The 15,311-nt window shown below is 41.1% G+C and overlaps 1 protein-coding gene across 2 annotated transcripts; it reads right to left on the bottom strand.

Moving 5' to 3' along the window:
• Nucleotides 1-2,384: 2,384 nt before the first annotated feature.
• ITGB1BP2 (integrin subunit beta 1 binding protein 2) lies at nt 2,385-15,273 on the bottom strand. Of its 2 annotated transcripts, none has more exons than XM_049871851.1 (11): nt 14,626-15,273; nt 14,320-14,369; nt 14,175-14,231; nt 13,951-14,096; nt 13,061-13,155; nt 12,898-12,956; nt 12,689-12,759; nt 12,467-12,566; nt 12,081-12,194; nt 11,802-11,864; nt 2,385-4,022 (listed from the first exon to the last, which is right to left on the bottom strand). In XM_049871851.1, the coding sequence occupies exons 1-11, from the start codon at nt 14,687-14,689 to the stop codon at nt 3,966-3,968; spliced, it is 876 nt and encodes a 291-aa protein (XP_049727808.1). In that variant the 5' UTR covers nt 14,690-15,273; the 3' UTR covers nt 2,385-3,965. The 2 variants fall into 2 exon arrangements, with proteins under 2 accessions (XP_049727808.1, XP_049727807.1); XM_049871850.1 differs by lacking the exon at nt 2,385-4,022 and adding an exon at nt 11,087-11,482.
• Nucleotides 15,274-15,311: the final 38 nt, after the last annotated feature.

Below are 15,311 nucleotides of genomic sequence, written 5' to 3' on the forward strand. Positions count from 1 at the left end.
AGGAGTCCAAGGTTATACACCTAGTAAGAGGCACAGCCAAGATTTGAACCCAGGCAGCCTGACATTACAGTCTTTCCTCTTAACTATTATTATTGCTTCTCATGTAAGGAAACCTCAGCTGATAAGGGCTATGGGGAAAAATCAAACAGTAATAATGACTTAGACCAAAAAATCAAACCAAATCCACTGCCATAAAGTTGATTCCAACTCATTGAGACCCTATAGGACAGAGTAGAACCGCCCCATAGTTTCCAAGGAGTGCCTGGTGGATTCAAACTGCTGACATTTTGGTTAGCAGCTGTAGCACTTAACCGCTATGCCACCAGGGTTTCTGTGACTTGGACAGTAGGTATTAATTTAGATGGTCAAGAAAGGACTCTATGAGAAGTGATATTTCTGAATTTTTAAAGATCTTTACTGTAAAATAAAGCAGATACACAGGAAACTATACAAATCAAATGTATGGTTTATTATTTTAAGTAAACACTAATCAGGTCAAGAAAGAGATCTCCACCCATCACTGAAGCCTTCCATGTGTCGTATGCCAATCACAACTCTCTTCTCCCCATAAGTAACCCCTATGCTTTTATAGTAATCACTTCCTTGCAGGGTTTAAAAAAATAGTTTTATCAACAAATAAATATGCATCCTTACCCACTACCCACGGCTGCCGAGTCAATTCTGACTCATAGAGATCCTAAAGGACAGCGTAGAATTGCCCCATAGGGTTTCCAAGGCTTTAAATCTTTATGGAAGAAGACTGCCACATCTTTCTCCCATGGAGCAGCTGGTGGGTTTGAAGTGCCAAACTTTCAGTTAGCAGCCGAGTGCTTAACTACTGCACCACCACCAAAAAAAAAAAACCGTTGCCATCAAGTTGATTTCGACTCATAGCGACCCTATAGGCCAGAGTAGAACTGCCCCATAGGGTTTTCAAGGCCTGAGCTCTTAACCACTGCGTCACTGGGGCTTCTTAATTTACAGGTACCCCTTATGTATCTGGAAATCCTGGTGGCGTAGTGGTTAAGTGCTACGGCTGCAAACCAAAAGGTCGGCAGTTCAAATCCACCAGGCACTCCTGGGAAACTCTATGGGACAGTTCTACTCTGTCCTGTAGGGTCACTATGAGTTGGAATGTGGATTTGGTTTTTGGTTTCTTATGTATCTTTCCTTTCCTTACAATGTATCTATGGAAGAACTCAAGCCATTTGAACTGTAGAGTTTCTCCTAGTCTGGATTTTGCTGATTTCATACTCATTGTGTAGTCCCTTTGTCCTCTGGATTCCTGCAAATTGGCAGATGGATCCAAAGACTAAATCAGACTCAGGTTCTATCCCTTTGACAAGACTAAGGAGGCACATAATGCCTGCTGTCTCTCTTTGTGATCTTAGAAGCTGTCGGTGCTTACTACCTTTATCTATTTATTGAGGGCTGCAAAATGGTGGTATTCCATTTCTTTCTTTTTATTAGTCTGAATACTTTTATAAAAAGACAAATACCTTCATCTACTATTTTGTTACCCTTTTGTGCGGTTCATATAGGAAAGGCAGGATAAGTGCTTGATTCTTTTGTTTTATTGGCCAGTTTTCAAGATAATTAGTTGGCTCTCTATCATGAGAAGTGGTATTTGAGCTGAGGCCTGAATGACAAGAAGCCAGCTATTCAAAGATCTAGAGGAAGCATATTCCAGGCTGGGGGATCAAATAGTATAGAAGCGCTGAGGAAGGAGTGAGCTGCATATATTCATATGCAGCATGGCATATTACTTTTAATACGGCCACATTACTTTTACTCCTCCTGTGGAACTATATCTTGAATCCATTGCCCTCCCTTCCATTCTTACTACCACACCCACTTAGTTTGGAGTCTCATCTTTCTCCCTTGGACCACTGCAATTATCTTCAACTGGTTTGACTGCCTCCAAGCTTCTCTTCTATCTTGCTGGATTAATCCCTTACTAAAAGCTTTCAGTGTAGTCTATAAGGCAAAATAAGATTCACTTAATGGAGGGAGATGATTGATTGCTAGAAAGTACTGTATTATATTCAGATCTAGACTTGGGTCCCAGCTCTGCCATTTGCAAGCTGTGTGAACTAGGAAAAATTATGTAACCTCCCTGAGATTTGGTTTTCCTATCTGTTAAACAAATGGCAATTCTAATTCTTAATACACTGTTGTAGGAATTAAATGAGAAAAATATATATGATATGTGCATATATATATACATATAGAAAACAAAAACCAAACCTATGGCTGTTGAGTAGATTCCAACTCATAGTGATTATACAGGACAGAGTAGAACTGCCCCATGGGGTTTCCAAGGAGCGGCTGGTGGATTCAAAATATATATATATATATATATATATATATATATATATATATATATATATATATATATAAAATTTTGTTCAGTGCCCAGATCATAGTAAAGGCCTCAATAAATTTCTTTCTTTATTACTATTTGCCATGCCTCTTGCAGAAGCTCGAGTTTCAGAGATGAAATCCATCTGATTACAACATCAGTCATTGCTAAGAGCTGTCCTAGGGCCATTTGAGAATATCTAAAACCTAAGGACCCAACAGGGATCTTAGAAAAGGAGCCTGACACCATATCTCTCTAGCCTAGCAGAGTCCTTCTGTCAAGCCTAAATGGAGGCCAGGGAAGCCCTTGGTTGATCAATATCTTACATTGATATAAGGCTTTCCCAAACAGCTTTTACATCACTTATCACCTGAACTCTAACCTCAGTGGAACCCCTAGATACTGTCTCTCACTTCACACAGATCAGTAATTATCTCCTAGTTACACTAGATTCCTCTCTCACCCCAGTCCACGGACAGCCACTTCAGTGTTACTGTCTCCAGGACCCCCTGCCTCCACTGTCCTTTTCTACTCCCCAAATCCCAGAACATTGCTAAGCCAATACAAGTTCACACTGTCCAATTTCAGCTTAGCCCTTGCAGCTGCTCAGCAACCCTTTTATTTGTCTCATACATTCCCTGGCACTCTCCCCACAGAGGCTATCTATTCCAGACTTTTTCCTCTTCTCAAATTCCAGCTCCTCCTGTTCCCACTCATTCAGACTAATATACACACTTTAATCAGATGCTTTATAATTCAATAACATTGTTTTAAAACTTTTTATGGAGAATTCAAAACATGTATAAAAAGTAGGCAAGATAGTATATTGAACCTTCCTTTACCAAACATTCAGCTTCCACTAGTATCAACTTTTGGACAATCTTGTTTCATCTATGCCCCCAGTCACTTCTTCCCATATTATTTTAGAGCAAAACATCATTCCATACTTAAATAATTAAGTATGAATCTCTAAAAGGTAAGGATTCTTTTTTAAGAGCATAATTGCAATAGCATTAAAAAATATAGCATTAGCACACATAAAATAAGTAATAATCCCTTCATATCCAGTCAGTTTTCAAATTTCCAGTAGTCTCATAAGTGTCAATTTTTTGGTGTTTTTAAAACTTTTTTTTGTTTGGATCAGTGTTGAAATAAAGTCCATACACTGTGATTGGTGGATATGAGTTATAAATTACTTTAAGGTAGAAGTTCCCCCTCCATCTCTTTTTTTCCTTGCAAGTTTTTATTGAAGAAACCAGGTTGTTCTTTAGTAGAGTTTCACAGAGTCTGGATGTTGCTGATTCCGTCTATGCTGTATACTTTAACATGTTCCATTGACCTCTGTATGTTCTGTATATTGGTAAAATCAATAACATCTTTACAATGTTTCTTCTACACTCATTGTCCTGTTTTCAGTGGTGTGGAGAAACTGTCCATGTGACCAAGGAAATGGAAGGTATCTGGCTTGGAGAGTGACTCAGGAAGAAGCTGGGACCTCTTTAGCAGGACTGAAACAGATGGTTGGGGTCAAAGCTCAAAAAATAGTAACAGAGGTCCAGGCAAGATAAGATGGATGAGGGGCCATGTAGTGTCAGATTTCCACTCAGCTGGTATGTAGAGCAGGACAGGCAGGGAAGCAATCATCAGGCTGAAGTCTGTACTAGAAAAGGAGAAGTAGCAGTTGAGGCAGCAGCTGGGATTATTTCTCAGGGGATTGCTTCACTCACTATACGCTGTTTTCTAAATACATCTTAATTCATTCTCACTTCTGTGCCTCTGCCCAGGATGTTTCCTCTGCTTAGAATATCATCTCCTTTCTCTCTATCTATCCAAGTCCTACTTATCTCTAACAACCTGCACAAGTTCCTCCTTCTCCATATTTTGGCTTGTAGAATCATAAAATATCTCTGGAAGGATAAATAAGAAACAAATAACATTGATTTCCCTCTTAGGAAAGAAACTGAGTGGCTGGAGGACAGCACTGAAAGGAAGATATTTACTCGTTGCAGAAGGGACAGTTAATCTGATGAAAGTGTCTGATATGAAACTTGTGAAAGTAGAAGCAGGGGGAACTGGAATTAGGAGTTTGAGAAGAAAGGAAGTTCTGGGACAGCTTCTGTGGAGAGAGTGCCAGGGAAACTATGAGACAAAAAAAAAAAAAACTTCTGAGCAGCTGCAAGGGCCAAGTTCAAATTGAACAGCATGATCTTTTATTAGTCTAGCAGTGTTCTGGGACACTGGGAGCAGAAACAGATAGTGAGAGGACAGTGGAGGCAGGAGTCCTGGAGACAGTAACACTGAACTGGCTGCCCATGGAGTATGGAGAGAGAGAGGAATCTAGTATAACTGGGAGATAATTACTCATCTGGATGAAGTGGCAGATGGAGTATCTAGGGGTCCCATTAGGTTAGAGATCAGGTGATCAGAGCTGTAAATGTTATCTGCGAAAAGCCTTACATCAATGTAAGATTGATAACCAAGGGCCTACCTAGTCAGTTAGACTTGTCAAAGGTATTCTGCTAGTCAAGAGGGGTATGATGTCAGCATTCTTCACCACAACCTGCTGTGAGTAAATGTAAAACTCCTTTAGGCTAAGCGAAAAACTAACCAATGTGTGTTTTGTGAAGATTTGGTTGATTTTGGCTTTCCTCTTTGAATCAGGAAGCGTATGTTTTTTTTTTTTAATCAACTGTACAGTAGTATCATTTACATACAACAAAATTCATTCCTCTTAAGTACACATGTCGATAGGTTCTGGAGAATATATGCACCCACGTAACCACAAGCTCCAGGAACCCCGGTTGGCGCAGTGGTTAAAGCTCTTGGCTGTTAACTGAAAAGTCAGTGGTTCGAACCCACCAGCCACTCCTCAGAAAAAAGATGTGGCAGTCTGCTTCCGCAAAGACTGTTGTTGTTAGGTGCTGTCCAGTTGGTTCCATAGGTTTTGGATGTCCTCATGCATCTAGGACAGCTCTTAGCAATGACTGGGGCCTTAATCAGTAGCTGTGTTACCTTGGAGCCCTGGTGGCACAGTGGTTATGAGCTCAGCTGCAACCAAAAGGTCGGCAGCTCGAATCCACCAGTCACTCCTTGGAAAACCTACAGGGCAGTTCTACTCTGTCCTACAGGGTCACTATGAGCTGGAATCGACTTGACAACAATGGGTTTGATTTCGGTTTTTTTGAGTTACTTCAAGCACACTATTTCCTTCTCTGAGCCTTGGTTTCCTCAGCTGTAAAAAGTTGGAATAATACCTACCTCACAGAGCAGCTGTGAGGATTAAGTAAAATATTACAGGTAAAAGTGCCCAGCACAGTGATACTCTATACATACTTGACTCCCTTGGCAAGTGCATATGATCTGCCTTAATCCTGAAGCTGATACAATGATGTGGTGGTAAATATATTATCACTTTCTCAGTTGCTGTCCAGCCGATCTCGACTCATGGCAACCCCATGTGTGTCAGAGCAGAACTGTGTTCATAGGGTTTTCAATGGCTGATTTTTTTAGAAGTAGATCACCAGGCCTTTCTTCCAAGGTGCCTGAGTGGACTCAAACCTCCAACCTTTTGGTTCACAGCTGAGCGTATTAACCGTTTGTACCACCCAGGGACTCCATTATCACTTTTCAGACTAGCAAAACCTGACGGTCAAGCAGATCCTATTTCCTTACTGAAACATTATAAAATTGGATATTAGAGATATGTCCCTCCTATCAAAAACAAACAAACAAAAATAAAACCACCCCAACTTGGTGAAAAGAGTAATAGTAGTAATGATAATAACAGCAGCAAACACATAATACTTAATCTATGCCAGATACTGTTTCAAAATACGTGTTAGGTATTATTACTTTAATACACAGATCTGGACCTCAGAGGAAAGATATAGCCTAGAGATAAAAATGTGTGAGTCATCTACATGTCATGGCATAATTGAGAGCATCTAGAAAAGTTATATAAGAAAAAGAGAGAATGCCTTGGACTAGTCCTGAGGAACTTCACCATTAAATGGCCAGGTAGAAAAAGAGGAACCCGCAGAAGACTGAAAGGAATGGCCAGATAAATAAAAAGACAACCAAGAAGAGTGATGGGTCACAGAAGCAAATGTATGAAAGTATTCCAAGGAAGAGATGACCATGAGGAGTGTCAAACTTTGCTTCTGAGGTCAAGTAAGATGAGGACTGAAAATATCCATTGGATTTAGTAACCTGGTAGTCAATGGTGACCTCATCACCATAGACTGATGGGGTTCTAAGTCAGATTGAAGTATGTTGTAAAATGAGCAGGAGGAAGGAAATGGAGAGAGAGTACAATTACTTCAAGAAGTTTGGTTATAAAGGAGAGAAGGGAGTTAAGTGGAAGCTGAAGACGGGGGATGTGAACTCAAGGCAATTTTTAAAAAATAAGATTGGAGAGGCTTAAGAATGTTTTAATGTCAATGAAAATATTCCATTGAGAGGGAAAGGTTAAATAAACGAGAGAGAAAGGATAAATTAATAGTGTATGGTTTCTGGGAAGGTGTGAGGGGATAGGATACAAAGCATGTTGTTGTTGTTAGTTGCCATCAAGTCAATTCTGACTAATGGCGACCTCATGTGTGTAGAGTAGAACTGCTCCATAGGGTTTTCAAGGCTATGACCTTTCAGAAGCAGATCGCCAGGCCTGTCTTTGGAGGTGCCTCTAGATGACTTCAAACTGTCAAGTGCTTAACCTTTTTTACCACCCAGAGACTCCATGTACACAGTTTCCCCAGTTATAAGAAATGAGAAGTATAAAAGGAAATAGGGAGAACATTTATGCTAATGTGAGCAAATTTGATGGTGGGTACTGGAGGATTAAATGAGATAATGCATGCAAAGCACTTATTGTACTGCCTGGCATGTAGTTTGTTCTAGAAATGGTTAGGTATGATTATTATTGTTATTATTAATGTGACATAGTTGCCTGAAAATTTCTTACATTTTAGGCTTTGGCTATATAAAATAAACTAGCACCCTACTTTATTAACGCTATAAGTTTGAAACTTTATATATCAAGTTTATGTACAACAATGGTTACTTAAATTTTTTGCTTCCTTATCTCTGAAATTCTGGATAATTGCTGGTCCCCCGATTTTGATAAGAAAATAGGGGAAAAAGCCCCCCGCCCCATAGTTTCCAAGGAGTGCCCGGTGGATTCAAACTGCCAACCTTTTGGTTAGCATCCGTAACACTTAACCATTACGTCACCAGGGTTTCCTCAAAGGTGGTAGGGTGGATATATATATATATATACATATAAATTAATCAAGCTATACATTTAAGATGTCTGTTTTATGTCCTTTTCTACATGCAGTTTACGCCTCTAAAGAAATGTCCACCAAAGCCCCTATGCATACCAAATCTCCCTCAAGAGTAAGCTGCTGGTTCCCACTCATATGAAACATCTTTGTTGTTGTTAGCTGCCATGGTGTCAAACCCTGACTCATGGTGACCCCATGCACAATGGCATCGGACCGTTGTCATCATAGGATTTTCATTGGCTGATTTTTCAGAAATAGATGGCCAGGCCTTTCTTCCTGGTCTGTTTTAGTTTGGAAGTTCTGCTGAAAACTATTCAGCATCATAGCAACATGCAAGCCTCCAACGACAGATGAGTAGTGGCTGCTCTTGAGGTATACTGACCTGCAAAGATCTAGAATAGGAAAATGCATAATAAAATTTATTAGTGGTTATGAAGAGGGCCTGGGGGACGGGGATGGAAGTTATTGCTGATGGCTTACTGAGTTTCTATTTCAAGTGATGAAAAACTTTTGCAAATGGATAGTGGTGATGGTAGGACAACATGGTGAATATAATTAGTATCACTGAATTACACACTTAAAAATGGCAAAGTTTTTGTTATATATATTTTACCACAATAAAAGGAGTAATCTGGTGCAGAAGTTAGGAAGTGCCCTGAAGAGTCCAGTTCAAAGGGAAAACTTTATTCGCACTTCAAATCCATAGAATGAGAACAGAGGGCAGATCCAGAATTGTTGCAATACCCTGGATGTCCAGGGAAACCCCTTTATCTCTGATCAAACTTCTCTGTAAGGTACAGGTCATACTCCTGGACGCATTCTCTTATATCCCCTAGTCTTGCCTCAACCTCCAAATTCTTAGCCATTCAATGCAGTAATCCTTCATCTTCACTGCCCGTGTCCATTTTTCCACCCGTGTATTACTCCTCGTTCCCAATGAGACCTTATGCTCCTATGAAAGTGTTATGAAAAGAACTTGAGATCATCAGAAGTCTGGTAAGCTTCCTAGTTTGGTGCTTCTTGGAGTCTGATTCTCCCAGATTGTTGACACCCTCTAACTCAAGGTAGACTCAAAAAAGAGGTACAACTCCTCCGATTAAGAATCAACTTTTAGAAAGAAAAAATCCTATAATGCCTATTTTACTCTCTTTTATGTCATGTTGAAAGTTCTTGACCTTGGATTTTATGCTCCTTATAATCTAGCCAGGCCTGCTTAACTTTTCCGTCATCCCCCTTAAACATACCCTCTGATATGTTAGCAGTGGTTACAAATATCAGAGGGACTACACCTGGAAAAAAAAAAAAAACACCTGGAGGAAGGTTAAAAATGAACATTGACTTTTTATCTACATACTTCTACATTAAGTTTTTTACACTGACAGTGTATTACTTGTGCAATTTAAAATAAAATACCTTCTGTCCCAGTCTGGCTCTCCCTACTCTTTCATACCCATCCAAATTTCCCATTCTTCACATTTCTATTCAAAATATGCTTCTGAATCCCAACATTCATGGTCAATTGATTTTCAACTAGGGTGCCAAGGCAATTCAATGGAGGAACAATACTTTTTTCAACAAATGGGGATGGGAAAACTGGATATCCACGTGCAAAAGAACAACATTGGACCATCACACACCATATACAAAAATTAACTCAAACCAGATCAAAGACCTAAATCTAAGTGCTAAAACTATAAAACTCCTAGGAAAAAACCTAGGTATAACTCTTCATAACCTTGAATTAGGCAACCGTTTCTAAGATATGACATCAAAAGCACAAGCAACAAAAGAAAAAAAGTAGATAAACTGAACTTCATCAAAATCAAAAACTTTTGTGCTTCAAAGGACACCATCAAGGAAGTAGAAAGACAACCCACAGAATGGGAGAAAATGTTTGCAAACCATATATCTGATATGGGAATTGTATACAGAATACATAAAAAAAATTCTTTCACCTAAACAATAAGAAGACAAATAACCCAATTTAAAAATGGGCAAAGAATTTGAATAGACATTTCTCCAAAGGAGATATACAAATGATAAATAAGCCTATGAAAAAATGCCCATCATTAGCCATTAACTAAAACCAGTTGCCTTTGACTCATGTGTATCAGAGTAAAACTATGTGCTCTGCAGGGATTTCAATGGCTGGTTTTTGGAAGGAGAGCACCAGGCCATTCTTCCAATGCATCTCTGGGTAGACTCAAACTTCCAGCCTTCCGGTTAGCAGCCCAGCACATTAACTGTTTGCACCACCCAAGGACTCCTATTAGCCATTAGGGAAATGCAAATCAAAACCACAATGAGACACCCACTAGGATGGTTATAATAATAAAAAACAAAAAACAAAGCAGGTAGTAGCAAGTGTTGGGAAGGCCGTGGAGAAATTTGAACTCTCATACATTGCTGATAGGAATGTAAAATGGTGCAACCGCTTTAGAAAACAATCTGGCAGTTCCTCAAGAGGTTAAACAGTTACCACAAAAAAAAGTTACCACAGGACCCAACAATTCCACTCCTGGTTATATAGCCAAGAAAAATGAAAAATATGTCCATACAAAAACTTGTACACCAATGTTCACAGCAGCAGTATTCATAATATCTAAAAAGTAGAAACAGCCCAAATGTCCATCGACTGATGAATGGATAACTAAAATGTGGTATATACATATAATGGAATATTATGCAGCCATAAAAAGGAATAAAGTACTGATACATACTACAACATGGACGAACCTTGAAAACATCATGCTAAAAGAAGCCAGTCACAAAAGAACACATATTATATGATTCCATTTATATAAAATGTCCAGAATAGGCAAATCTATCGAGGCAGAAAGTAGATTAGTGGTTACCTAAGGCTACGGGTTTTGGGGGACATGAAGAGTGACTACTAATGGGTACAGGGTTTCTTTTTGGAGTTATGAAAATGTTCTAAAATTGATTGTGGCTGTACAAGTCATGAATATACAAAAAACTACTGAATATATACTTTAAGTGGATATATTGTATCACATGTGAATTATATGTCAATAAAGCTATAAAAAATGTACTTCTTCCATGAAGCCTTCCCTTAATAATCCAGTCCACATTAATCCATATTCCCTCAACTCCTACAGCTCTTAAAAACTAGACTGTACAATTTAACATTCAGTTAAATGGCCTGGTAATGTTTATTATTATTTCATGCAAAATTAGCCTTAGCTTGCCAGCCAGGTTGTAATTTCTTGAGAGGAATGAATAAATCTTGTTTTTTAGGTATCTCGAAGCCACCTAACACGTACCTGGCATATATAGCAAGTATTCAGTAAATACCTGCTGGTTGTGAAGAATGGACCAAATGTGCTTGTGCTTGTTTTCACACGTGTGCCGAACACACACAGAAGTTGGGAGGAATTAATGGGATCTTAAATAGTGAGGTGAGAGAATGACACTATGTAAATCTGCAGAATACAAGATTTATTTAAGGGAAAAACATGGTTTGGACACTTTTGTTCTCCCCTCCTTCAGCCCCCTGCTGCTTAATGACACCACATGGCCAACCATATCCTGGTCTCTGAGGTCCTAAAGGAGTCAGTGAGGTCCTATCTAGACACTCAGCTGTCTGGTGTCACTATTCCCCCATAGCTTCCTCCTCTTCCTCCTCTGTCCAGCTCAGATCATCATCTGAATCCTCAGGTTCTTCCTTATCCATTTCTAACCCACCCCCAGCCCTAGCCTTCTCAGCTAGAGCACTGGGGTGCTCAAGCTGGGCCCAGGATCCCGGGTCAGCCTTGACCAGGGAGATTTCAACCCGAGATGGCATCAAGGAGACAGAGCTCTGCTCCACGTTTATGACCTGAGGAGAAGGGAAAGATAGAGGGACACAGAAGAGAGAATGAGGAAATCAAAGGGATTTGGGGTAGGGGTGATGAATGAGACGGAGACAAGTTAGAAGAAAGAAAAATGTAAAGAGAAAAAAATACAAATGGGAGGAGTAAGACAATATAGTAAGGGAGAGACACAGAGAGAGAAAGAAAATATCTAAGCGAATGAAGAGAAAATCTCCATTTTCCCATTATAACTCCTTCCCTCGAGACATCCTTAATTCATTCCAGTCCAACCCTTCTTTTCACCCCACCTGCCTCCCCCTTTTGTACCCGCTTAACTTCACTTACCCCCCAGAGCTTCATCTGTGCTTGGAAAATACGATTATCATCAAAGACAATGTGGACATGAAGCTGAAAGAAAAGAATTACAGGGGTAGTAACAACCCCAGAAGGTCAGAACAAGTCGTTACGGCAGAGAACCAGGCCAGAGGTGTGATCCCTATATCCAAGGGTCATCCAAACAACCCTGACCTGATACTGTTACCTTCCTCTCAGGGAACTATGAAGCCTGTAGGTTAAGTACACACAGTAAGTCTGCCTCCCATCCAGCATCAGATGATTCCTCACCTCTGTTTGACTGGCCTTCACCCAGTTGAATGCAGGCAGTGGAATCCGGCCATAGACAGTCACCACTACTAAGGAATCTGTCTGGTGCCAATCATGGCGGCAAGATGCTGGCAGCTAAAGATATGATGTGAAATGAGGATAGTTAAGAAGGAACTCTTAACCCAAGGAGAGTCCTCATTGTATGGGTGGAGAAGAGACAGAAAGTCTCAGAAAGATTAATACTCCATCATATTGCAAAGCCTCTGGGTTCTTGATGGATAAGTAGCAGAATCTTATTTGGCCCGTACAAAGGGGACAAGATAGAAAGCTTGGCCATGAGGTACAGGGAGGAGAGGTTATCTCTGGGATTGGATTCTAATCAAGAGTTCAGGCAAGTTGGGGCTTACCTGCTTCCCCCAGTCATGTCTACCAACTCTGCATCCTGGCTGTGCCAGGAATGCCCCAAAATCCAGGGTCTGGATGCCACAACAGCTCCAAGACTTCATCCTGAGGTGGGAAGATTATTCAACTGAATCTTCCTTTCCCCCCCATAAACACCCACTCCCGTATTATGAACAATACTGGTTGGGAGAAACCTCTCTCACAGCCCACCCAGTCCCCTCCCTCACCCCTCATGGAACCGGGGTGCTCCTGGGTGGTAGGTACATGGAGTAACATCACTCTCAGGGCCTTGGTAAACCTAAGAAGAATAATGGAGAATCAGGAAAGGAATCAGGTCATTCTACGGTTACCCCACTCAGTCTCATATCTACACCCAGTCATCCCTCAGGTGTAGCATTTTTCAGCCACATGCTTGAGTCCCCAAACTCTCACTCACAGCATCACATCCTGGGTTCTGGCAGCAGGAACTAGTCCGGAACAGACTACTGTCAAGTCCTGTGCAAGGTAAAGTAAGTCAGGAACCTATCCATCCCCCCACCCAATGGCCACATCCACTGAACTCCAGTCTGCAATGGCTGTCCTACTAAGGACCCACCTACCTGCCCCAGGTTCCTGGTCTAGTTCCTTCTGTTCCAATGCCATTTCCAGGGCTTGGGATATATTTAGTGGCAGCAGCTTTAGAGGAAACTCTGACCTAGGAGTTATGGGTGAGGTGATTTAGTCTTGACCCATTAACCATGACCACCAGCTCCAAGACTCCCACCAGTTGTAATGGAGTCAAAGAAGTCTGGTGAAAGTGGGGCAGGACTGGAGGTATTGGGCAGCAACCCCATTGCCAGTTTCCATCTCTGTGGACATCCCATAGCCCTGAACCCTGGGGAAATTCCAGGGCTTCTCTTGCCCATCCACTCAGTTGCTCTTACCACATTGCTCTTCAGAACTAGGTCATTTCCTCTTCCTCTCCAGTCCTTTAAACACTAGTATTTAACAATCCCAGATTCTTGACCTCCACTTTCCCCTCTATTCATCCTCACCTTCCTTTATAATTTAATTGTAGACTCAATATGATCTTCTTCTGTTGTTCATACTATTCTCACAAAATTATTCTCCTCTGCAGCCTCTTGGCTGCCAGTACCACATGCTTTTCTTGATGTAAGACTTAGCTTAAGGCTCTTTAAAAAAAATTACATCATTCTCAACAACCCCTCTTGTGTTACATACTAAGTATGTCTATTTGTGAGGGATTATCTACTCCACTGACTTAAATCCATCCCATCACCACCCCAAACCACCCTAGAGCAAGTAAAATTATTTCTGGACACAAATTTTCCCGAAGGCACAGAATATACACCATCCTGGCCCTCCTCACATCTCTGGTTCCCAGTTCCAAAATCTCAATGGCTCATTAATCACTCCTTAGCACTGTTTTTTTTTTTTTTTTTTTTTAGGATACATAAATGTAGGAAAAACCCGGGAACCTCCTCTTTACTTGGGCCTCTCCCGGCGCAAAGTCTCTGCTGACTTTGGACTCGTATTCAGAGCTTTTTGCTCCTGAAGTGAACTGCTTGTGGCAGGGCCCTCAGGTTGTGGGGCCTCAGGGAGCTTCTCAGCACAATGTGGTCCCATAGTACAGCCCTAGTATAGATAAGGAGATAAGGATTAGGGATAGAATCCTTCTATTATGGGCAGAATCAAAGGAAGAAAAGGATTTACCTTGATGCTTAAGAATTCAGAGAAATCTACAGTTCGCTTCCGGCAGCAGGACCAACCCTAATAAAAGACCCATTCTCAGCTTAGATTCCTGGGTATATTGCCATTGGGAAATGCTCCTGCTATCCCCCCATCACCTACTCCTCACCTTAAGCGCATCATGAAAGACTGGGACACCAGGGTGATGGCAACAGGAATCTGGACACCAGTAGAGGGGAGGATCAAGAAAGGAAAGATAACTGTATCGAGTATCGTGTCTCACCTCTTCCCCGGGTTTATATTCTTGTAGTTTCTTCCCATCCAATGTAACAGAAGTTATCAGTGAAGGATGAAGATCATCCAGACCAAACTAAGGCAAGTACATCAAGTTTCTTTCCCTGCTCCTTTGCTGTGCTACCCTACACCTGACCGCCCAACACCCACAGAACCCCTAAACAAGGTCAGAAATACTCACCAGAAAGGTTGGTATTGGGGTCAAAGTGCTGCCCACAGCCTTTGTTATGGCAGAGTAGAGACATAGAGGCGTTGGTAGAATTAAAGAAAGGGTATTTCAAGGAGCCTGGCTGTTGAGTGGGTAACACCTCTTAGTCTGGAGGTTTTCAGCTGCCTAGAAGGGCCAGCTGTTTCTATCTTTAGTTCAGGAGGCGTATACCTCCTAACATGGGCAAGGGAACTTCAATTGGTCTTCCCAGCCAACAGGCAAGAGCTCAAGAGCATTTTAGCTCTGAGGCTCAGGAAAAAGGATCAGGCCAGAGTAGGGCTTAGAACTTGGGTGAGGTTAGCTAATCACTATTCAGCTTTAGATTTACCATGCCAATCCCAAGCCACTGACATATTAGCAGCTGCTCAGAAATGAATACCAACTTTGAGATACACCCCAGGCTCAATGATACCCCAATTCCTCCAGCTCATTTTCTTCCCCTTTCAAAGCAGCAGCTTTGCTCCTATTCTCACTACTTCTGTGTAGTCCCAATAGCATTGATCCTTGCCAACCATTTCAGTTGTAGTATGCATCTAACCCCCACTTTCTCCTCAGATGGATGACTAATGCTTTATTCAAAAGCTCGGTAAGAATTACCCTTATAAAGCATAGTACTCATCTCCTAAGACAGAATTACCCTCCACCCTCCCTTCCCCTTC

This window comes from Elephas maximus, chromosome X, assembly GCF_024166365.1.
Source record: "Elephas maximus indicus isolate mEleMax1 chromosome X, mEleMax1 primary haplotype, whole genome shotgun sequence".
NCBI classification, from domain to species: domain Eukaryota; kingdom Metazoa; phylum Chordata; class Mammalia; order Proboscidea; family Elephantidae; genus Elephas; species Elephas maximus.

What these genes read in the sequence shown, in the direction of transcription:
- ITGB1BP2 (XM_049871850.1), bottom strand. Translation starts at nt 14,689, where the DNA reads ATGTCTCTACTCTGCCATAACAAAGGCTGTGGGCAGCACTTTGACCCC. An exon ending in CTGAATTCTTAAGCATCAAG is followed by an intron (nt 14,097 to 14,174) that starts GTAAATCCTTTT and finishes TATCTATACTAG; the next exon opens with GGCTGTACTATGGGACCACA. An exon ending in GCACCCCGGTTCCATGAGGG is followed by an intron (nt 12,567 to 12,688) that starts GTGAGGGAGGGG and finishes TTCCCACCTCAG; the next exon opens with GATGAAGTCTTGGAGCTGTT.